The sequence below is a fragment of the Mytilus edulis genome, chromosome 4 (genome assembly GCF_963676685.1).
Source record: "Mytilus edulis chromosome 4, xbMytEdul2.2, whole genome shotgun sequence".
Classification (NCBI taxonomy): domain Eukaryota; kingdom Metazoa; phylum Mollusca; class Bivalvia; order Mytilida; family Mytilidae; genus Mytilus; species Mytilus edulis.
The window spans coordinates 60,394,188-60,419,317 of record NC_092347.1 but is presented as its reverse complement, the minus strand read 5'-3'; the positions used below and the strand labels follow the sequence as shown (position 1 = coordinate 60,419,317).

General features: G+C 35.0%; 2 protein-coding genes across 2 annotated transcripts; both read left to right on the top strand.

The window, feature by feature from the left end:
- Positions 1 to 298: 298 nt before the first annotated feature.
- LOC139520123 (DNA ligase 1-like) lies at positions 299 to 4,811 on the top strand. The gene is made up of 2 exons (XM_071312587.1): positions 299 to 1,005; positions 3,297 to 4,811. The coding sequence occupies exon 2, from the start codon at positions 3,297 to 3,299 to the stop codon at positions 4,809 to 4,811; it is 1,515 nt and encodes a 504-aa protein (XP_071168688.1). The 5' UTR covers positions 299 to 1,005.
- A 43-nt stretch (positions 4,812 to 4,854) lies between these two features.
- LOC139520124 (uncharacterized) lies at positions 4,855 to 9,881 on the top strand. The gene is made up of 5 exons (XM_071312588.1): positions 4,855 to 6,178; positions 6,583 to 6,688; positions 7,040 to 7,096; positions 8,116 to 8,275; positions 8,979 to 9,881. The coding sequence occupies exons 1-4, from the start codon at positions 4,855 to 4,857 to the stop codon at positions 8,237 to 8,239; spliced, it is 1,611 nt and encodes a 536-aa protein (XP_071168689.1). The 3' UTR covers positions 8,240 to 8,275; positions 8,979 to 9,881.
- Positions 9,882 to 25,130: the final 15,249 nt, after the last annotated feature.

Here is a 25,130-nt window from a genome sequence, read left to right as displayed (position 1 = left end):
ATGGACCCTTTTTCCAAAATTGTCGTATTAATGTGGAACTAATATGCATTTTTTTTTTTGCAGGTACAGATGGAAGAAGACGTAGAGGGATTCCAGACATCCAGGGCATTAGCCCCACAGTTCAAGAGTTAAGTATACTTTTATGTTAATGGACCCTTTTTCCAAAATTGTCGAATTAATGTGGAACTAATATGCATTTTTTTTTATTTGCAGACATGTGGGTCAATATTCACTCCATAGCACTTTTGTATAATTTATATTAAAAATGTATTTTTGTACATTTATCATAATCTTTTAAAACTTTTGTGTTTGTAGGAGTGTGGTTTATGATATTAAGAAATAAAAAAAATAGTTTCAAGCTCATTAAGTTATTCGTTTTAAATGCTCAAATGTTTAAAGGGCCCCAACTGGTGTCTTTTTCAGTGTAAATTGTGACATACGCATTTAACGATTTTATTTCTATAAATTTGAAATTGTTTTGAAGGGGAAAACTACCCTAAACAGGGGTAAACAGATTGTCATGATTATAATAAACAAGTAGGAACACTCAAATAGATAAACTTTCCGCAATTAACATCAAAATAATTTGATGAAAGTGACTTCTCATTTTAACGTAACTTCTGTCCAAAGGCTTCATTTCAAAATTTCGTTTTTTGAGAGTTATATGAGAATTATTCGTATTGTAGATTAAATAAATATCTTTTTTTATTTGTTATTTCGTTTACTAAGACTCAAAATGGCCATGAATTCATCATAAGTTGTAGAAAATCGATGTTGAAGTTGCGGTCGGGAGTTCTGTCCAGATCGAATCCATTACGTGATTAGGAAATCCCGTGTTGTAAATTTAGAAATCTAAATATAAGAAAGCCAGAGAGAGGCGGGAACATGCGCAAACAAGTTTAGGACTATAATTTCCGGTTGTCAACATTGGCACGAAAGACGAAGTATGGAAAAAATACAGCCAGTCACATTCTGTCCAAAATGTTACGTTAAAGCCTAATAAAGGTAAGTTACGTGAATGCAATGAATAGCATGCAAATTTCATATAAAGTGTTTATTTCCTTGTGTTTGAAGGCTGTTTTTTTGTGTTTTTACTACGCTAGAATACAATGTGAAAAGCAATTTTTTAATTTGAAATGTTTGAGATAAGATCGAAGTGAGACTTTTATCTTTATTTGGTCATCCGGACAGATATCAATATTAATTTATCGTAACAAAGACAGAAAAAATATCTGTCATGGTTGCATGAAATGGAAAAATACATACATGATTATCTCGTAATTTTGCACTGTTCTGTTACTATTTCATTATGATCCCACCACTTAAATGTCAATGTCACTTTGAGATTTTGTTGGTTTCATCGAAAATTAAAAAAGTTTGTCTTTATTTTTTAACATTTCACATAACAAGACGGACAGAATAAAATCTGTCATGTTACATTAAATCCGTATCACAATAAATAAGTTGTCCGTCATGTTACATGATTCTATTTGTGAGGGTACCTGAATGACAGTTTACCTTTAATTATTAAATAAAATGAAAAAGATATAAACCTGTGTATGAAAAGAAATTAATATTATTACATTAATGGAATATTTGTTTAAACTTATTATGAAGTAACTTTAAATTCTGATATCATGTAACACAGACAGACAGATGTGTCCATTCTTGTTACATTGCATTAATTTTGAGTTGCAATTTAGTACAGTATAAAAGTAAAGTGATCTTTGTTGTTTATCACTTTATTTTCATTAGTGATAACATAGTGTTTATATAACATTCTTCAAAAAATCATTTTTAATGTAAATTTTCCATTTTGTTTAACATTTCATGTAACATGACAGACAAACTTGTCTGTCTTGTTACATGAATTGTTTACTCAGAAACCATTTGTGACCATCCACTATTAAGGTTATATGATGGAATGTGCTTACAATTAGAATTTTAAAGGAAACAATAATTCCTGTTTCAGGTAAAAAATATTTGTTGAAGAAAAAAAGAAATAACATTAAATTCTGGTATCATGTAACAAGACACACAGACATGTCTGTCAAATTTTGTTACATAAACTTCAATTGCAAATTAGGTATACTGTATACTTCAAAATAAATAAGCTTCTTAAAGTACCTTTTATTTCAATAAAAATGATTTTTAGGGTTTCAGGTTTCTTTTCTCAGTCATACATGGAAATCCTGGCGTGATATGGAGGAAAGGGGGGAGGGGTTGTTGTACCCATTTTAAATATTATGTACTCCAAGGCCGACACATAAGACACGTTCTAATGGCAGCTATTTTAATTTGATGAAGAACAGACGTGCCAGTAAAAAAGTTGTTTCACAATGTTCAAAATTAATTGAAATATATATGTCATGTATGTAACTATGAGTTTGATTTTATGAGGTCACCCCCCCTTTTTTCCCATTATTATTGGAATTAGAACATTGCTTTGTAAAAATAAGGATTAGAGACCTGTATGATTGCCAAGGAGACAACGTTCCATCAAAGTTCAAATAATGTGGATGTAAGCAACCTTGTGGCCTTCAACAATGAGAAAAAACCCATACCGTAGAGTTGGCTCTAAAAGGCCTTGACAAGAGAAATATGTCTGTCAGTAAAGTTCTGTGAGTACTCTCAGATCTGTACTTAGTGTCTTTTTGTTGTCGGGATATATACAAGTAAGCGGCCACCTCCACTATGTGTAGTATTTTTATTTGTATCCATCTGATGGGTTAAGCCTATTTCAACTGATTTTTATAGTTTGTTCTTATCTTGTACTATTACACCACTGTCCGAGGATAGGGGAATTGTTGGATCCCACTAACATGTTAAAGCCCGCCTCATTCTGTATTTATGTGCCTGTCCCAAGTCAGGACCCTGTAAGTCAGTGGTTGTTGTTTGTTTATGTGTTATATATATTTGTTTAAATTGTCATTTCAGGGCCTTATACATACCCGACTATGCGCTATGGGCTTTGCTCATTATTCATGTTATTGAAGGCCTTAGATCATGTACATGAACCTATAAATATTATTTTCTGTGTCATTTGGTCTCTTGTGGTAAGTTCTCTCATTGGCAATCATACCACATCTTCTTATAAATTTGTCAGATCAATACAAAGAAGAAGAAAAATGAAACATAAACACAGACTTGACTTGGTTCACATATCAAAACCAGAGCGTTATATTAAAATCTTTTATAAAACACAGTTGCCTATAAATTATAAATGTTTTATTTTTTGTAAAACTACTGCATCACATGTGCATAGTGAACTTATACATTACAATTTCTTTTTTAAGATGGGAAAAAGATTTGAAATCAGATTAAGTGCCCTACCATCTGCACAAAGTCCAGATACTCCAGAATTGAACAAGAAACAAAAACATGCCAAAGTAATGCGTGAAAGACGAGCAAAGTGGAATGAACAACAGAAACAAGAAAATAAAGAAAGAAGCAGAATAAGGATGCAAAATATGCGTGAAAGGAAAAAAAAAGAACATACTCAAAAGTCTGTAAGTAAAAACATTCTGACAAGACATGAATTAAAAAAAGAAGAAGAGAGAAAAAGAGTGCAAAGAGAAAAAAAGAGACAATACAGAGAAACTCTGTCTTCACAAAAGAAAAGAAGAATTAAAGAAAAAGACCGAAACAAGAAAAGGTTAAAACGACAAAAAACAAAATTAAACAAGCTTACAGTTCATCATGTTCATCAAGTAGACACTACATCCAATATAATTTCAAATACAGATAGTGAAATAGTACCTGTTCAAAATGATCAATCTAATCAAGTGTCAAAGCAATGGACCAAACCAGCTTTAAGAAAAGCAATAAGCAGGGTAAAATCAGCTTTGCCTAGAAGTCCTTCTAAAAGGCAAAAGGTGTTGAACCAATTGAGTAAAACAAATGACATATGTAATGAACAGAACAGAACACTTATATCAATAGTGAAAGCAGCACATGAAAATTTAAAAGGAAAAACAAAGACAGAAAAGATGGCCAGGAAAAAATTTGTTTCCAATTTATCAGATCATATCAAAAGAAAATATGGCATGCAAAGTTTAGTTTGTAAAACCTTTGGAATTGAAAAAAGATACTTAACAAAATATTGTAAAAACACGGAACAGAAACAAAGAAAGGATACTATTTCAAAAGATACTACAGATTCTGTTAACAAATTTCTTGTACGTGAAGACATATCAATTAATGTACCAAATATTAAAGCAATGAAAGCAAATACAGAAGACCATCAATTTGTGCTACAGAAGTCAATGACAGAAATATATTCAGATTGGAAAGCCGAAAACCAAAATACAAAATTATCAAAATCTAAATTCTTAAAAATGAGACCAAAGAATGTAAAATTACAGAACCAGAGAAAACTAATCCAGTGTCTATGTGAATATTGTGAAAATGTGAATTTGAAAATCACAGCTTTTAACAATTTTGCAGTACGTAAGAATCAACAGCATCTTAGAATTAGAGATAAGTACGAAGCTATTAATATGATTTTATGCGATAAAAATGGGGAACAATTTAACAAAATTACTTGCATAGAAGGAAAGTGTGTGAATTGTGGAACAGAGAATCTAAGTAAAAGAATGGAACCTCTTATCATAGCTAATGAAGAAATGAAATGGCAAAAATGGGATTTTGTGAATGTACCAAACCACAAAACAGGAAAAGAAATAAAAAAAAGGCAGTTGGTTACATTTTTCACCCCAGCACAACAGTTGTTTGTTCAACTATTGGATGAACTGCAGTTCCTAGCTACTATATCATTTGTTTGTTGCCAGTTGGCAACAAAATCAGTTTAGACAATTAAACAATAGACCCCCAGAAAAAACTGTTGTCCTCACAATGGATTTTGCAGAAAACTTTTCTTGCTTTGCGCAGAATGAAATCCAAGGCGCCCATTGGGCCAAAGACTCAGTTACAATACATCCAGTTATAGCAAGATATCAGTGCAAAAACCAAGAATGTAACAATTCAATGGTAGATGACATCATTGACATCATCAGTAATGATTTACAACATGATGTACATGCAGTTCAAAAATTTACAGAAGTGATTATAAAATTTTTGAGGGAAGAAAGAAGAATAGATGTAGAAAAAATGTTCATTCTTTCAGACGGATGTGCTGCCCAATACAAGTCTAAGGTGGCATTTTTAGATTCCAGCATGTCACAGGTGGACAATAATATCAAATCAGAAAAGGCATTTTATGGCTCCAGGCATGGAAAGAACAGGTGTGATGGAGAAGGGGGAGTCATAAAATCGAAGGCAGCAAGAATAATAAGGAACGGAGGATTGATCAACTCTGCTAAGGATTTGTATCAACAGTGTTTATGTTTGCAGAAAGAACTTACAAACCCTGATGGAACTTGTAACCATAATAGACGAAAATTAATTTGGGTTGAAAGAAGCAACATACGACATGTAAGACCAAACAGAGTATGTAAAACAGTTAAAGGTACCCGAAGTCTACATTCTGTGAGGGGTATAGGAGCAGGACAAATTCAAGTCAGGAAACTGACTTGTTTTTGTGCTTTTTGCACTGCCACTGAACATGCTGAAGGAACAAGTTTAACATGTGAGAATGAGGCAGTTGTTGGTCCATGGAGGAGTGTAATCTTGAATGGTTTCAACATGGTAAACAGGAATGATGAAGAGCAAGACATTGAAAACGAACAAGATAATAGAGATGATGAGTATGAAATAGTAAACGAAGATGGACCTGATCTCAACATGCTAAACAGGAATGATGAAGAGCAAGACATTGAAAATAAAACAGATGATAGAGATGATGATGATGAAATAGTAAACGAAGATGGACCTGATCTCAACATGCTAAACAGGAATGATGAAGAGCAAGACATTGAAAACAAAACAGATGATAGAGATGATGATGATGAAATAGTAAACGAAGATGGACCTGATCTCAACATGCTAAACAGGAATGATGAAGAGCAAGACATTGAAAACAAAACAGATGATAGAGATGATGATGATGAAATAGTAAACGAAGATGGACCTGATCTCAACATGCTAAACAGGAATGATGAAGAGCAAGACATTGAAAACGAACAAGATAAAAGAGATGATGATGATGAATTAGTTACTGAAGATGGACCTGACGATTTCCTTGGAAGTGACTTATTTACTGAACTACCAGACCTAAAGGGTATAAAATCATGACAAAAGCATTAATCTAAACATGTTTTAATATTAATTTAACAAAAGTGTATGGTATTCTTTGTTTCATGCAATAATGCATAAAGCCAAAAACAATACATGCTTGACATACATGTAACGATAACTATCATAATTACTGCTTAAAATGATTTAAATTTAATCAGAATTTTTTGATAAGATTGCAGATTCCAAAACTTAACATTGAACAACTGCTAAATTTTGAATGAAAATGAACATCAAATTTTGTGGTTTAAGACATGGCGATACTTATAATTTGAATGACTAATTTCATGTCTGAGATAATCATAATAATGCAACCAATGTCTTCAATTAATTGTTTTACTTATAAGTCACATTTAAATGTTTCAATATATATATTTTTATTTTTTGTAGACACCAGTATGACGAGTCTCAACTTCAACATGTCATTCAGTGATGCTGATTGCGAAAAAGAATCTTTCAATACGCATGATACATATATTGATCAATTTATCAGTGGGTAGGTTTTTGTCTTGAAGTTTAATTTTCAGAAGAAAAGAAATCTCAAATGCATTTGGTTTTCTGCATGTTTATATTATTATTACACAAGTTTTGTAATGGACATTACATTTTACAAGTTTGGCATGCTAATTTTAGATTAAAAAATATTGAAATCATATTGTATTCATCAGTAAGGGGTTCCTCAGGGTTTTGTTTTGGGTGTATTACTTTTTCTAACCACTATAAAACACCATAAAGGCATTAGCTCATAAACCATGCAAAATTCAGATAACCTTTTTTATCTGTAGTAGGGTTAGTTTTGTTTTATCATTTAATGCATTACATATGGATGTTTTTTTTATATTTAAAGGAACCATGAAAACACAGAAAACATTGAACATGTTCAAGAAAAATGTAATCCTTCAAGGTATGTTATTATTTGTCTGTGCTAACATAGAAACATGTTATTTGAGGGTAATTTTTTTGCTGTATATAATACTTTTATGTAATGTACTGTACACGAATAAGGCTGTTAGTTTTCTTGTATGTAATGTTTTATTTCTTTCACTTTGTGGTTTTAGTATCTAAATTTCTCAATAAACTAAATTACATTGGTATAAATTGTGTCTATGCTGTTACTTTTGCTCATTGACAAAAGCTGTACAGTGACCTAAAGTTAAGATCTAAGTAAATTGTTGTCTTATTGGCAATAATACCACACTATTTTTTTAATTTGAGTTAAAATGCCGTAATGGAACAGCCTTATTTCAGACATTTGTTTAATTGGAATTTAATCCTAGCTGTTGAACTTTTACTCAATTTTTTTAACAGAAACTTTATTAATGGTACAAACATAGCTGTAAAGTTTGGTTCTAATATTTATCCAGCAGTAGTAAGTGGAGTTGAAGAACATTTGTTGTTATTTGTTTTTAATTTCTTTTTACCGTAGTGCACCCAGAGATGATTATTTTCTGATACTATTCACAGTTGTCTTATTGAACACTTGACATCCAAGAGGATCAATACCTTTATAAAAAATATTAATTAGAAAGCAATTATTTTGTGCAGATTGTTGTTTACAATATGTGGGTTTTGTCAAAAATAATCATCTCTCATGTACTTCATTTATTGCAATTTAATATGCAATTTAGTTTGCTGCATAAAATTTCAATTTGCAATTTGATGGTAATTCTTTATTGAAATAGTCCATACTGGGTCAAGATTGTGAGTCATGTGAGTACTATTTGGAAATTTACAAATTAATGTAGTTATCAAAAGTTCTAAAGTTCAGATATAATGTGAATTAGGTTGAATGTACACAAATTTCAGTATATTTCAATGTATAGAACGGCTCTTTATTAAACACCATGAACGAAATATAAAAAGTCCAAAGTTGGTTGTCGTTCTAATACTTTTTTATTGATAAATATATCATTTTTCTTAAAGGTTTCTGAATGGCCATGGATCATGTACTATAAGTATTTTAAAGATGGAAAATGGATGGATGGTGGGCCAACGTATACCATTGCAATTTCAGATGTTGTTGATACGTTGGACCCACCAGACATAAGAATGGAAGGCCGTCATCTTTATTATATATTTAGTGGTAGGTATTCACAAAACATGACAAGTGTCTTAAAAACTTTTTTTTCTCTTAATAAAATAAACAAAACAAAGCATGGATGTAAGTATATTTTATATGGGATTAAACAAGTTAAATTATAAAATTATTGACTTTGTCAGTAGTATACAAATAACTGTAAAAGAGGGACAGTCAAAGTCATAAATCGAAAAAAACTGACAACGCCATGGCTTAAAAAGAAAAAGACAAACAACAGTACATATAACACAACATAGAAAACTAAAGAATAAGCAACACGAACCCCAGCAAACTGATTAAGTCCAGATAATGAAGAAATCTTGCAGCTAAACCGAGCAAATCCAGATAATGAACAAATCTTGAAGCTATCTCTAATCAAGACTTATTACACTGATTATGTGATGATTATAAACATATAAAATGTGCAAAATTGTCATATTGCTTCCATAAGGTAAACATGCCTTTTCAATGGATATTTATGCAAGTGAGTTTATGCTTGTGTTCTTTAAATGTTGGCCACCATTGAAAAAATAAAAGCACAGATGTAGTTTGTAGTTTTAAAATATATTCTGGTAAATGATTCTTAAACTCTGGTTTAACTTTATTGCTAATAACATAAATTAATAAAACAGGCTGCTATTTCTTTATTTCATATTTTACTGTATAACAGGTCTTTTTCAAAACATTTTTTTTCAAAATTTCTTTGCAGGCAATGATTTCAAGAAAGGGCCAAAGAAGATTGACCTGTGAACTGCAATGCAATGACTAATCATTAGAATATCAATAAATTGAATTAAAACTAAAATGTGTAATCTTGTTTAAAAATATAAAACATTAATGAATTGTCACGATTAAAGGCTAAAAAACTGCGACAGAATCCATTTGTATCTAAAGGTGTCAAGGTTCCGACATTGTACATTGTTCTATTAATTATGGGATTGCAATGCAAAGTTTTTTTTTGTTTGTTTTCTTTATTGAAAGACAATCATATAAAAATTAGACATTATATGCCCTAATAATTAAATGGTTGACAAGTTTTAACTGACGTCTGTCCATGTTACATGAGACTGGCTGATGAACCATTGATATTTTACTGCCTTCAGTTATTTTTTCTGTTCATATCAGTTGCCTTTTTGCTCATATATATTATGCTACATATGTAGATCTGTCAATATTAGGAAAGAAACAATACTTCTGCAAGTCTGAAAGTATTTTTAAGATAACTTTAATGCTTGATGATTTTTTTCAATTAAATTTTATGCGATTCTACACCTTTAAGGTAGCAAAATTCACTGTTTTGAATGGTTTATGATTTTTTTTATGAATGACACATTGCTCTTACATGATAACAGTTCACAATTACTCACTTTAAATTAATAAAACTCTTTGGAACCTTGAATAAGAACATGTCTGTCCATGTTACATTAAATAACGTGCAAGACCTATTGAACTATGCAGAAATTAATGATGAGACATTATCTTATCCATGGATGATATTTTTTGAATAAATACAACCCATAGCTATTAAAAAATGACTGATACTGATGTTTTTGGCTTAGTTTTTAATTTTCAATGGTTGTCACAGCAAAATGGGCACAGAGCAGATATGTAGCCCTGTACAGACGGAAGAAGACGCAGAGGGATTCCAGACATCCAGGGCATTAGCCCTACAGTTCAAGAGTTAAGTATACTTTTATGTTAATGGACCCTTATTCCAAAATTGTCATATTAATGTGGAACTAATATGCATTTTTTTTTTTTGCAGGTTCAGATGGAAGAAGACGCGGAGGGATTCCAGACATCCAGGGCATTAGCCCCACAGTTCAAGAGTTAAGTATACTTTTATGTTAATGGACCCTTTTTCCAAAATTGTCGTATTAATGTGGAACTAATATGCATTTTTTTTTTTGCAGGTACAGATGGAAGAAGACGCGGAGGGATTCCAGACATCCAGGGCATTAGCCCCACAGTTCAAGAGTTAAGTATACTTTTATGTTAATGGACCCTTTTTCCAAAATTGTCGTATTAATGTGGAACTAATATGCATTTTTTTTTTTGCAGGTACAGATGGAAGAAGACGTAGAGGGATTCCAGACATCCAGGGCATTAGCCCCACAGTTCAAGAGTTAAGTATACTTTTATGTTAATGGACCCTTTTTCCAAAATTGTCGAATTAATGTGGAACTAATATGCATTTTTTTTTATTTGCAGGTACAGACGGAAGAAGACGCAGAGGGATTCCAGACATCCAGGGCATTAGCCCCACAGTTCAAGAGTTAAGTATACTTTTATGTTAATGGACCCTTTTTCCAAAATTGTCGTATTAATGTGGAACTAATATGCATTTTTTGTTTTTGCAGGTACAGACGGAAGAAGACGCAGAGGGATTCCAGACATCCAGGGCGTTAGCCCCACAGTTCAAGAGTTAAGTATACTTTTATGTTAATGGACCCTTTTTCCAAAATTGTCGTATTAATGTGGAACTAATATACATTTTTTTTTTTGCAGGTACAGACGGAAGAAGACACAGAGGGATTCCAGACATCCAGGGCATTAGCCCCACAGTTCAAGAGTTAAGTATACTTTTATGTTAATGGACCCTTTTTCCAAAATTGTCGTATTAATGTGGAACTAATATGCATTTTTTTTTTTTGCAGGTACAGATGGAAGAAGACGCGGAGGGATTCCAGACATCCAGGGCATTAGCCCCACAGTTCAAGAGTTAAGTATACTTTTATGTTAATGGACCCTTTTTCCAAAATTGTCGTATTAATGTGGAACTAATATGCATTTTTTTTTTTGCAGGTACAGATGGAAGAAGACGTAGAGGGATTCCAGACATCCAGGGCATTAGCCCCACAGTTCAAGAGTTAAGTATACTTTTATGTTAATGGACCCTTTTTCCAAAATTGTCGAATTAATGTGGAACTAATATGCATTTTTTTTTATTTGCAGGTACAGACGGAAGAAGACGCAGAGGGATTCCAGACATCCAGGGCATTAGCCCCACAGTTCAAGAGTTAAGTATACTTTTATGTTAATGGACCCTTTTTTCCAAAATGGTTGTATTAATGTGGAACTAATATGCATTTTTTTTTTTGCAGGTACAGACGGAAGAAGACGCAGAGGGATTCCAGACATCCAGGACATTAGCCCTACAGTTCAAGAGATAAGTATACTTTTATGTTAATGGACCCTTTTTCCAAAATTGTCGTATTAATGTGGAACTAATATACTTTTTTTTTTTGCAGGTACAGACGGAAGAAGACACAGAGGGATTTCAGATCCAGGGCATTAGCCCCACAGTTCAAGAGTTAAGTATACTTTTATGTTAATGGACCCTTTTTCCAAAATTGTCGTATTAATGTGGAACTAATATGCATTTTTTTTTTTGCAGGTACAGATGGAAGAAGACGTAGAGGGATTCCAGACATCCAGGGCATTAGCCCCACAGTTCAAGAGTTAAGTATACTTTTATGTTAATGGACCCTTTTTCCAAAATTGTCGTATTAATGTGGAACTAATATACATTTTTTTTTTGCAGGTACAGACGGATGAAGACGCAGAGGGATTCCAGACATCCAGGGCATTAGCCCCACAGTTCAAGAGTTAAGTATACTTTTATGTTAATGGACCCTTTTTTCCAAAATTGTCGTATTAATGTGGAACTAATATACATTTTTTTTTTGCAGGTACAGACGGATGAAGACGCAGAGGGATTCCAGACATCCAGGGCATTAGCCCCACAGTTCAAGAGTTAAGTATACTTTTATGTTAATGGACCCTTTTTTCCAAAATTGTCGTATTAATGTGGAACTAATATGCATTTTTTTTTTTTGCAGGTACAGACGGAAGAAGACGCAGAGGGATTCCAGACATCCAGGGCATTAGCCCTACAGTTCAAGAGTTAAGTATACTTTTATGTTAATGGACCCTTTTCCCAAAATTGTCGTATTAATGTGGAACTAATATACATTTTTTTTTTGCAGGTACAGACGGAAGAAGACACAGAGGGATTCCAGACATCCAGGGCATTAGCCCCACAGTTCAAGAGTTAAGTATACTTTTATGTTAATGGACCCTTTTTCCAAAATTGTTGTATTAATGTGGAACTAATATGCATTTTTTTTTGCAGGTACAGACGGAAGAAGACACAGAGGGATTCCAGACATCCAGGGCATTAGCCCCACAGTTCAAGAGTTAAGTATACTTTTATGTTAATGGACCCTTTTTTCCAAAATTGTCGTATTAATGTGGAACTAATATGCATTTTTTTTTTTGCAGGTACAGACGGAAGAAGACGCAGAGGGATTCCAGACATCCAGGACATTAGCCCTACAGTTCAAGAGTTAAGTATACTTTTATGTTAATGGACCCTTTTTCCAAAATTGTCGTATTAATGTGGAACTAATATACATTTTTTTTTTTGCAGGTACAGACGGAAGAAGACACAGAGGGATTCCAGACATCCAGGGCATTAGCCCCACAGTTCAAGAGTTAAGTATACTTTTATGTTAATGGACCCTTTTTCCAAAATTGTCGTATTAATGTGGAACTAATATGCATTTTTTTTTTTTTTGCAGACATGTACAGACGGAAGAAGACGCAGAGGGATTCCAGACATCCAGGGCATTAGCCCCACAGTTCAAGAGTTAAGTATACTTTTATGTTAATGGACCCTTTTTCCAAAATTGTCGTATTAATGTGGAACTAATATGCATTTTTTTTTTTTGCAGACATGTACAGACGGAAGAAGACGCAGAGGGATTCCAGACATCCAGGGCATTAGCCCCACAGTTCAAGAGTTAAGTATACTTTTATGTTAATGGACCCTTTTTCCAAAATTGTCGTATTAATGTGGAACTAATATGCATTTTTTTTTTTTGCAGACATGTACAGACGGAAGAAGACGCAGAGGGATTCCAGACATCCAGGGCATTAGCCCTACAGTTCAAGAGTTAAGTATACTTTTATGTTAATGGACCCTTTTTCCAAAATTGTCGTATTAATGTAGAACTAATATGCATTTTTTTTTTTTTGCAGGTACAGATGGAAGAAGACGCAGAGGGATTCCAGACATCCAGGGCATTAGCCTCACAGTTCAAGAGTTAAGTATACTTTTATGTTAATGGACCCTTTTTCCAAAATTGTCGTATTAATGTGGAACTAATATACATTTTTTTTTTTGCAGGTACAGACGGATGAAGACGCAGAGGGATTCCAGACATCCAGGGCATTAGCCCCACAGTTCAAGAGTTAAGTATACTTTTATGTTAATGGACCCTTTTTCCAAAATTGTCGTATTAATGTGGAACTAATATGCATTTTTTTTTGCAGGTACAGACGGAAGAAGACACAGAGGGATTCCAGACATCCAGGGCATTAGCCCCACAGTTCAAGAGTTAAGTATACTTTTATGTTAATGGACCCTTTTTCCAAAATTGTCGTATTAATGTGGAACTAATATGCATTTTGTTTTTTTGCAGGTACAGACGGAAGAAGACGCAGAGGGATTCCAGACATCCAGGGCATTAGCCCCACAGTTCAAGAGTTAAGTATACTTTTATGTTAATGGACCCTTTTTCCAAAATTGTCGTATTAATGTGGAACTAATATGCATTTTTTTTTTTTGCAGGTACAGACAGAAGAAGACACAGAGGGATTCCAGACATCCAGGGCATTAGCCCTACAGTTCAAGAGTTAAGTATACTTTTATGTTAATGGACCCTTTTTCCAAAATTGTCGTATTAATGTGGAACTAATATACATTTTTTTTTTTGCAGGTACAGACGGAAGAAGACACAGAGGGATTCCAGACATCCAGGGCATTAGCCCTACAGTTCAAGAGTTAAGTATACTTTTATGTTAATGGACCCTTTTTTCCAAAATTGTCGTATTAATGTGGAACTTATATGCATTTTTTTTTTGCAGGTACAGACAGAAGAAGACGCAGAGGGATTCCAGACATCCAGGACATTAGCCCTACAGTTCAAGAGTTAAGTATACTTTTATGTTAATGGACCCTTTTTCCAAAATTGTCGTATTAATGTGGAACTAATATACATTTTTTTTTTGCAGGTACAGACGGAAGAAGACACAGAGGGATTCCAGACATCCAGGGCATTAGCCCCACAGTTCAAGAGTTAAGTATACTTTTATTTTAATGGACCCTTTTTCCAAAATTGTCGTATTAATGTGGAACTAATATGCATTTTTTTTTTGCAGGTACAGACGGAAGAAGACACAGAGGGATTCCAGACATCCAGGGCATTAGCCTCACAGTTCAAGAGTTAAGTATACTTTTATGTTAATGGACCCTTTTTCCAAAATTGTCGTATTAATGTGGAACTAATATACATTTTTTTTTTTGCAGGTACAGACGGATGAAGACGCAGAGGGATTCCAGACATCCAGGGCATTAGCCCCACAGTTCAAGAGTTAAGTATACTTTTATGTTAATGGACCCTTTTTCCAAAATTGTCGTATTAATGTGGAACTAATATACATTTTTTTTTGCAGGTACAGACGGAAGAAGACACAGAGGGATTCCAGACATCCAGGGCATTAGCCCCACAGTTCAAGAGTTAAGTATACTTTTATGTTAATGGACCCTTTTTCCAAAATTGTCATATTAATGTGGAACTAATATGCATTTTGTTTTTTTGCAGGTACAGACGGAAGAAGACGCAGAGGGATTCCAGACATCCAGGGCATTAGCCCTACAGTTCAAGAGTTAAGTATACTTTTATGTTAATGGACCCTTTTTCCAAAATTGTCGTATTAATGTGGAACTAATATGCATTTTTTTTTTTTGCAGGTACAGATGGAAGAAGACGCGGAGGGATTCCAGACATCCAGGGCATTAGCCCCACAGTTCAAGAGTTAAGTATACTTTTATGTTAATGGACCCTTTTTCCAAAATTGTCGTATTAATGTGGAACTAATATGCATTTTTTTTTTGCAGGTACAGACGGAAGAAGAGACAGAGGGATTCCAGACATCCAGGGCATTAGCCCCACAGTTCAAGAGTTAAGTATACTTTTATGTTAATGGACCCTTTTTCCAAAATTGTCGTATTAATGTGGAACTAATATGCATTTTTTTTTTTGCAGGTACAGACGGAAGAAGACGTAGAGGGATTCCAGACATCCAGGGCATTAGCCCTACAGTTCAAGAGTTAAGTATACTTTTATGTTAAGGGACCCTTTTTCCAAAATTGTCGTATTAATGTGGAACTAATATACATTTTTTTTTTTGCAGGTACAGACGGAAGAAGACACAGAGGGATTCCAGACATCCAGGGCATTAGCCTCACAGTTCAAGAGTTAAGTATACTTTTATGTTAATGGACCCTTTTTCCAAAATTGTCGTATTAATGTGGAACTAATATACATTTTTTTTTTTGCAGGTACAGACGGATGAAGACGCAGAGGGATTCCAGACATCCAGGGCATTAGCCCCACAGTTCAAGAGTTAAGTATACTTTTATGTTAATGGACCCTTTTTCCAAAATTGTCGTATTAATGTGGAACTAATATGCATTTTTTTTTGCAGGTACAGACGGAAGAAGACACAGAGGGATTCCAGACATCCAGGGCATTAGCCCCACAGTTCAAGAGTTAAGTATACTTTTATGTTAATGGACCCTTTTTCCAAAATTGTCGTATTAATGTGGAACTAATATGCATTTTGTTTTTTTGCAGGTACAGACGGAAGAAGACGCAGAGGGATTCCAGACATCCAGGGCATTAGCCCTACAGTTCAAGAGTTAAGTATACTTTTATGTTAATGGACCCTTTTTCCAAAATTGTCGTATTAATGTGGAACTAATATGCATTTTTTTTTTTTGCAGGTACAGATGGAAGAAGACGCGGAGGGATTCCAGACATCCAGGGCATTAGCCCCACAGTTCAAGAGTTAAGTATACTTTTATGTTAATGGACCCTTTTTCCAAAATTGTCGTATTAATGTGGAACTAATATGCATTTTTTTTTTGCAGGTACAGACGGAAGAAGACACAGAGGGATTCCAGACATCCAGGGCATTAGCCCCACAGTTCAAGAGTTAAGTATACTTTTATGTTAATGGACCCTTTTTCCAAAATTGTCGTATTAATGTGGAACTAATATGCATTTTTTTTTGCAGGTACAGACGGAAGAAGACACAGAGGGATTCCAGACATCCAGGGCATTAGCCCCACAGTTCAAGAGTTAAGTATACTTTTATGTTAATGGACCCTTTTTCCAAAATTGTCGTATTAATGTGGAACTAATATGCATTTTTTTTTTTTGCAGGTACAGACGGAAGAAGACGCAGAGGGATTCCAGACATCCAGGGCATTAGCCCCACAGTTCAAGAGTTAAGTATACTTTTATGTTAATGGACCCTTTTTCCAAAATTGTCGTATTAATGTGGAACTAATATGCATTTTTTTTTTTTGCAGGTACAGATGGAAGAAGACGCAGAGGGATTCCAGACATCCAGGGCATTAGCCCCACAGTTCAAGAGTTAAGTATACTTTTATGTTAATGGACCCTTTTTTCCAAAATTGTCGTATTAATGTGGAACTAATATGCATTTTTTTTTTGCAGGTACAGACAGAAGAAGACGCAGAGGGATTCCAGACATCCAGGACATTAGCCCTACAGTTCAAGAGTTAAGTATACTTTTATGTTAATGGACCCTTTTTCCAAAATTGTCGTATTAATGTGGAACTAATATACATTTTTTTTTTTGCAGGTACAGACGGAAGAAGACACAGAGGGATTCCAGACATCCAGGGCATTAGCCCCACAGTTCAAGAGTTAAGTATACTTTTATTTTAATGGACCCTTTTTCCAAAATTGTCGTATTAATGTGGAACTAATATGCATTTTTTTTTTTTGCAGGTACAGACAGAAGAAGACGCAGAGGGATTCCAGACATCCAGGGCATTAGCCCCACAGTTCAAGAGTTAAGTATACTTTTATGTTAATGGACCCTTTTTCCAAAATTGTCGTATTAATGTGGAACTAATATGCATTTTTTTTTTTTACAGGTACAGATGGAAGAAGACGCAGAGGGATTCCAGACATCCAGGGCATTAGCCCCACAGTTCAAGAGTTAAGTATACTTTTATGTTAATGGACCCTTTTTTCCAAAATTGTCGTATTAATGTGGAACTTATATGCATTTTTTTTTTGCAGGTACAGACAGAAGAAGACGCAGAGGGATTCCAGACATCCAGGACATTAGCCCTACAGTTCAAGAGTTAAGTATACTTTTATGTTAATGGACCCTTTTTCCAAAATTGTCGTATTAATGTGGAACTAATATACATTTTTTTTTTTGCAGGTACAGACGGAAGAAGACACAGAGGGATTCCAGACATCCAGGGCATTAGCCCCACAGTTCAAGAGTTAAGTATACTTTTATGTTAATGGACCCTTTTTTCCAAAATTGTCGTATTAATGTGGAACTAATATGCATTTTTTTTTTTGCAGGTACAGACGGAAGAAGACGCAGAGGGATTCCAGACATCCAGGACATTAGCCCTACAGTTCAAGAGTTAAGTATACTTTTATGTTAATGGACCCTTTTTCCAAAATTGTCGTATTAATGTGGAACTAATATACATTTTTTTTTTTGCAGGTACAGACGGAAGAAGACACAGAGGGATTCCAGACATCCAGGGCATTAGCCCCACAGTTCAAGAGTTAAGTATACTTTTATGTTAATGGACCCTTTTTCCAAAATTGAAAATTGTCGTATTAATGTGGAACTAATATGCATTTTTTTTTTTTGCAGGTACAGACAGAAGAAGACGCAGAGGGATTCCAGACATCCAGGGCATTAGCCCCACAGTTCAAGAGTTAAGTATACTTTTATGTTAATGGACCCTTTTTCCAAAATTGTCGTATTAATGTGGAACTAATATGCATTTTTTTTTTTTTGCAGGTACAGATGGAAGAAGACGCAGAGGGATTCCAGACATCCAGGGCATTAGCCCCACAGTTCAAGAGTTAAGTATACTTTTATGTTAATGGACCCTTTTTTCCAAAATTGTCGTATTAATGTGGAACTTATATGCATTTTTTTTTTGCAGGTACAGACAGAAGAAGACGCAGAGGGATTCCAGACATCCAGGACATTAGCCCTACAGTTCAAGAGTTAAGTATACTTTTATGTTAATGGACCCTTTTTCCAAAATTGTCGTATTAATGTGGAACTAATATACATTTTTTTTTTGCAGGTACAGACGGAAGAAGACACAGAGGGATTCCAGACATCCAGGGCATTAGCCCCACAGTTCAAGAGTTAAGTATACTTTTATTTTAATGGACCCTTTTTCCAAAATTGTCGTATTAATGTGGAACTAATATGCATTTTTTTTTTGCAGGTACAGACGGAAGAAGACACAGAGGGATTCCAGACATCCAGGGCATTAGCCTCACAATTCAAGAGTTAAGTATACTTTTATGTTAATGGACCCTTTTTCCAAAATTGTCGTATTAATGTGGAACTAATATACATTTTTTTTTTTGCAGGTACAGACGGATGAAGACGCAGAGGGATTCCAGACATCCAGGGCATTAGCCCCACAGTTCAAGAGTTAAGTATACTTTTATGTTAATGGACCCTTTTTCCAAAATTGTCGTATTAATGTGGAACTAATATGCATTTTTTTTTGCAGGTACAGACGGAAGAAGACACAGAGGGATTCCAGACATCCAGGGCATTAGCCCCACAGTTCAAGAGTTAAGTATACTTTTATGTTAATGGACCCTTTTTCCAAAATTGTCGTATTAATGTGGAACTAATATGCATTTTGTTTTTTTGCAGGTACAGACGGAAGAAGACGCAGAGGGATTCCAGACATCCAGGGCATTAGCCCTACAGTTCAAGAGTTAAGTATACTTTTATGTTAATGGACCCTTTTTCCAAAATTGTCGTATTAATGTGGAACTAATATGCATTTTTTTTTTTTGCAGGTACAGATGGAAGAAGACGCGGAGGGATTCCAGACATCCAGGGCATTAGCCCCACAGTTCAAGAGTTAAGTATACTTTTATGTTAATGGACCCTTTTTCCAAAATTGTCGTATTAATGTGGAACTAATATGCATTTTTTTTTTGCAGGTACAGACGGAAGAAGACACAGAGGGATTCCAGACATCCAGGGCATTAGCCCCACAGTTCAAGAGTTAAGTATACTTTTATGTTAATGGACCCTTTTTCCAAAATTGTCGTATTAATGTGGAACTAATATGCATTTTTTTTTGCAGGTACAGACGGAAGAAGACACAGAGGGATTCCAGACATCCAGGGCATTAGCCCCACAGTTCAAGAGTTAAGTATACTTTTATGTTAATGGACCCTTTTTCCAAAATTGTCGTATTAATGTGGAACTAATATGCATTTTTTTTTTTTGCAGGTACAGACGGAAGAAGACGCAGAGGGATTCCAGACATCCAGGGCATTAGCCCCACAGTTCAAGAGTTAAGTATACTTTTATGTTAATGGACCCTTTTTCCAAAATTGTCGTATTAATGTGGAACTAATATGCATTTTTTTTTTTTGCAGGTACAGATGGAAGAAGACGCAGAGGGATTCCAGACATCCAGGGCATTAGCCCCACAGTTCAAGAGTTAAGTATACTTTTATGTTAATGGACCCTTTTTTCCAAAATTGTCGTATTAATGTGGAACTAATATGCATTTTTTTTTTGCAGGTACAGACAGAAGAAGACGCAGAGGGATTCCAGACATCCAGGACATTAGCCCTACAGTTCAAGAGTTAAGTATACTTTTATGTTAATGGACCCTTTTTCCAAAATTGTCGTATTAATGTGGAACTAATATACATTTTTTTTTTTGCAGGTACAGACGGAAGAAGACACAGAGGGATTCCAGACATCCAGGGCATTAGCCCCACAGTTCAAGAGTTAAGTATACTTTTATTTTAATGGACCCTTTTTCCAAAATTGTCGTATTAATGTGGAACTAATATGCATTTTTTTTTTTTGCAGGTACAGACAGAAGAAGACGCAGAGGGATTCCAGACATCCAGGGCATTAGCCCCACAGTTCAAGAGTTAAGTATACTTTTATGTTAATGGACCCTTTTTCCAAAATTGTCGTATTAATGTGGAACTAATATGCATTTTTTTTTTTTACAGGTACAGATGGAAGAAGACGCAGAGGGATTCCAGACATCCAGGGCATTAGCCCCACAGTTCAAGAGTTAAGTATACTTTTATGTTAATGGACCCTTTTTTCCAAAATTGTCGTATTAATGTGGAACTTATATGCATTTTTTTTTTGCAGGTACAGACAGAAGAAGACGCAGAGGGATTCCAGACATCCAGGACATTAGCCCTACAGTTCAAGAGTTAAGTATACTTTTATGTTAATGGACCCTTTTTCCAAAATTGTCGTATTAATGTGGAACTAATATACATTTTTTTTTTTGCAGGTACAGACGGAAGAAGACACAGAGGGATTCCAGACATCCAGGGCATTAGCCCCACAGTTCAAGAGTTAAGTATACTTTTATGTTAATGGACCCTTTTTTCCAAAATTGTCGTATTAATGTGGAACTAATATGCATTTTTTTTTTTGCAGGTACAGACGGAAGAAGACGCAGAGGGATTCCAGACATCCAGGACATTAGCCCTACAGTTCAAGAGTTAAGTATACTTTTATGTTAATGGACCCTTTTTCCAAAATTGTCGTATTAATGTGGAACTAATATACATTTTTTTTTTTGCAGGTACAGACGGAAGAAGACACAGAGGGATTCCAGACATCCAGGGCATTAGCCCCACAGTTCAAGAGTTAAGTATACTTTTATGTTAATGGACCCTTTTTCCAAAATTGAAAATTGTCGTATTAATGTGGAACTAATATGCATTTTTTTTTTTTGCAGGTACAGACAGAAGAAGACGCAGAGGGATTCCAGACATCCAGGGCATTAGCCCCACAGTTCAAGAGTTAAGTATACTTTTATGTTAATGGACCCTTTTTCCAAAATTGTCGTATTAATGTGGAACTAATATGCATTTTTTTTTTTTTGCAGGTACAGATGGAAGAAGACGCAGAGGGATTCCAGACATCCAGGGCATTAGCCCCACAGTTCAAGAGTTAAGTATACTTTTATGTTAATGGACCCTTTTTTCCAAAATTGTCGTATTAATGTGGAACTTATATGCATTTTCTTTTTGCAGGTACAGACAGAAGAAGACGCAGAGGGATTCCAGACATCCAGGACATTAGCCCTACAGTTCAAGAGTTAAGTATACTTTTATGTTAATGGACCCTTTTTCCAAAATTGTCGTATTAATGTGGAACTAATATACATTTTTTTTTTGCAGGTACAGACGGAAGAAGACACAGAGGGATTCCAGACATCCAGGGCATTAGCCCCACAGTTCAAGAGTTAAGTATACTTTTATTTTAATGGACCCTTTTTCCAAAATTGTCGTATTAATGTGGAACTAATATGCATTTTTTTTTTGCAGGTACAGACGGAAGAAGACACAGAGGGATTCCAGACATCCAGGGCATTAGCCTCACAATTCAAGAGTTAAGTATACTTTTATGTTAATGGACCCTTTTTCCAAAATTGTCGTATTAATGTGGAACTAATATACATTTTTTTTTTTGCAGGTACAGACGGATGAAGACGCAGAGGGATTCCAGACATCCAGGGCATTAGCCCCACAGTTCAAGAGTTAAGTATACTTTTATGTTAATGGACCCTTTTTCCAAAATTGTCGTATTAATGTGGAACTAATATGCATTTTTTTTTGCAGGTACAGACGGAAGAAGACACAGAGGGATTCCAGACATCCAGGGCATTAGCCCCACAGTTCAAGAGTTAAGTATACTTTTATGTTAATGGACCCTTTTTCCAAAATTGTCGTATTAATGTGGAACTAATATGCATTTTGTTTTTTTGCAGGTACAGACGGAAGAAGACGCAGAGGGATTCCAGACATCCAGGGCATTAGCCCTACAGTTCAAGAGTTAAGTATACTTTTATGTTAATGGACCCTTTTTCCAAAATTGTCGTATTAATGTGGAACTAATATGCATTTTTTTTTTTTGCAGGTACAGATGGAAGAAGACGCGGAGGGATTCCAGACATCCAGGGCATTAGCCCCACAGTTCAAGAGTTAAGTATACTTTTATGTTAATGGACCCTTTTTCCAAAATTGTCGTATTAATGTGGAACTAATATGCATTTTTTTTTTGCAGGTACAGACGGAAGAAGACACAGAGGGATTCCAGACATCCAGGGCATTAGCCCCACAGTTCAAGAGTTAAGTATACTTTTATGTTAATGGACCCTTTTTCCAAAATTGTCGTATTAATGTGGAACTAATATGCATTTTTTTTTTTGCAGGTACAGACGGAAGAAGACGCAGAGGGATTCCAGACATCCAGGGCATTAGCCCTACAGTTCAAGAGTTAAGTATACTTTTATGTTAAGGGACCCTTTTTCCAAAATTGTCGTATTAATGTGGAACTAATATACATTTTTTTTTTTGCAGGTACAGACGGAAGAAGACACAGAGGGATTCCAGACATCCAGGGCATTAGCCCCACAGTTCAAGAGTTAAGTATACTTTTATTTTAATGGACCCTTTTTCCAAAATTGTCGTATTAATGTGGAACTAATATGCATTTTTTTTTTGCAGGTACAGACGGAAGAAGACACAGAGGGATTCCAGACATCCAGGGCATTAGCCTCACAGTTCAAGAGTTAAGTATACTTTTATGTTAATGGACCCTTTTTCCAAAATTGTCGTATTAATGTGGAACTAATATACATTTTTTTTTTTGCAGGTACAGACGGATGAAGACGCAGAGGGATTCCAGACATCCAGGGCATTAGCCCCACAGTTCAAGAGTTAAGTATACTTTTATGTTAATGGACCCTTTTTCCAAAATTGTCGTATTAATGTGGAACTAATATGCATTTTTTTTTGCAGGTACAGACGGAAGAAGACACAGAGGGATTCCAGACATCCAGGGCATTAGCCCCACAGTTCAAGAGTTAAGTATACTTTTATGTTAATGGACCCTTTTTCCAAAATTGTCGTATTAATGTGGAACTAATATGCATTTTTTTTTTGCAGGTACAGACGGAAGAAGACGCAGAGGGATTCCAGACATCCAGGACATTAGCCCTACAGTTCAAGAGTTAAGTATACTTTTATGTCAATGGACCCTTTTTTCCAAAATTGTCGTATTAATGTGGAACTAATATGCATTTTTTTTTTGCAGGTACAGACGGAAGACGCAGAGGGATTCCAGACATCCAGGACATTAGCCCCACAGTTCAAGAGTTAAGTATACTTTTATGTTAATGGACCCTTTTTTCCAAAATTGTCGTATTAATGTGGAACTTATATGCATTTTTTTTTCGTATTAATGTGAAACTTATACGCACTTTGTTTTGTCTTGCAGAAACAGACCCAAAACATGGAGGCGTCCAGACCGTCAGGGCAGACTCAGAAGACCTTGGGCCCAAACAGTGATGTAGAGTTATACAGCCCCACCTCACAAGTTAAGTAATATCTTAATGTTAGTGGACCCTTTTCCAAAATTGTCGTATTTATGTGAAACTAATATACACTTTTTTTTTCCTTGCAGGCACAGACTCAGAAGACCTTGGGACCAGACAGTGACGCAGAGTTATACAGCCCACCTCACAAGTTAAGTAATATCTTTATGTTAGTGGACCCTTTTCCAAAATTGTCGTATTAATGTGAAACTAATATACACTTTTTTTTTCCTTGCAGGCACAGACTCAGAAGACACTGGGACCAGACAGCGACGCAGAGTTATACAGCCCACCTCACAAGTTAAGTAATATCTTTATGTTAGTGGACCCTTTTCCAAAATTGTCGTATTAATGTGAAACTAATATACACTTTTTTTTTCCTTGCAGGCACAGACTCAGAAGACACTGGGACCAGACAGCGATGCAGAGTTATACAGCCCCACCTCACAAGTTAAGTAATATCTTTATGTTAGTGGACCCTTTTCCAAAATTGTTGTATTAATGTGAAACTAATATACACTTTTTTTTCCTTGCAGGCACAGACTCAGAAGACCTTGGGACCAAACAGTGATGCAGAGTTATACAGCCCCACCTCACAAGTAAAGTAATATCTTTATGTTAGTGGACCCTTTTCCAAAATTGTCGTATTAATGTGAAACTAATATACACTTTTTTTCCTTGAGGCACAGACTAAGAAGACCTTGGGGCCAGACAGCGACGCAGAGTTATACAGTCCCACCTCACAAGTTAAGTAATATCTTTATGTTAGTGGACCCTTTTTCCAAAATTGTCGTATTAATGTGGAACTAATATGCACTTTCTTTTATACTTGCAGATGCAGACCCAAGACAGGAACCAGATCCCCCGGCCAGACTCTACAGTTCAAAAGTTAAGTATGCGCTTTATGTTAGTGGACCCTTTTTCCAAAATTGTCGTATTAATGTGAAACTAATGTGCACTTTTTTTTTTACTTGCAGATGCAGACCCAAGACAGGAACCAGACCGCCCGGCCAGACTCTACAGTTCAAAAGTTAAGTATGCACTTTATGTTAGTGGACCCTTTTTCCAAAATTGTCGTATTAATGTGGAACTATTATTGTGCCGTGAAAACAGGAAATGAAGTCTTATTAATGGAAATTACACAAAAATGAATATTGCTTATTTCATATAGTGTAAGCCTGATACAGGAATCTGACATGTTTCAAGATACTGACCCAGCTTAAATACAAAATGTAATAAGATATATGAAGATGTGGTGTGATTGTAACAGCAAATTTGGTCCGGTAGTAAAATTTGTCTGCCAGACTGTTTTTC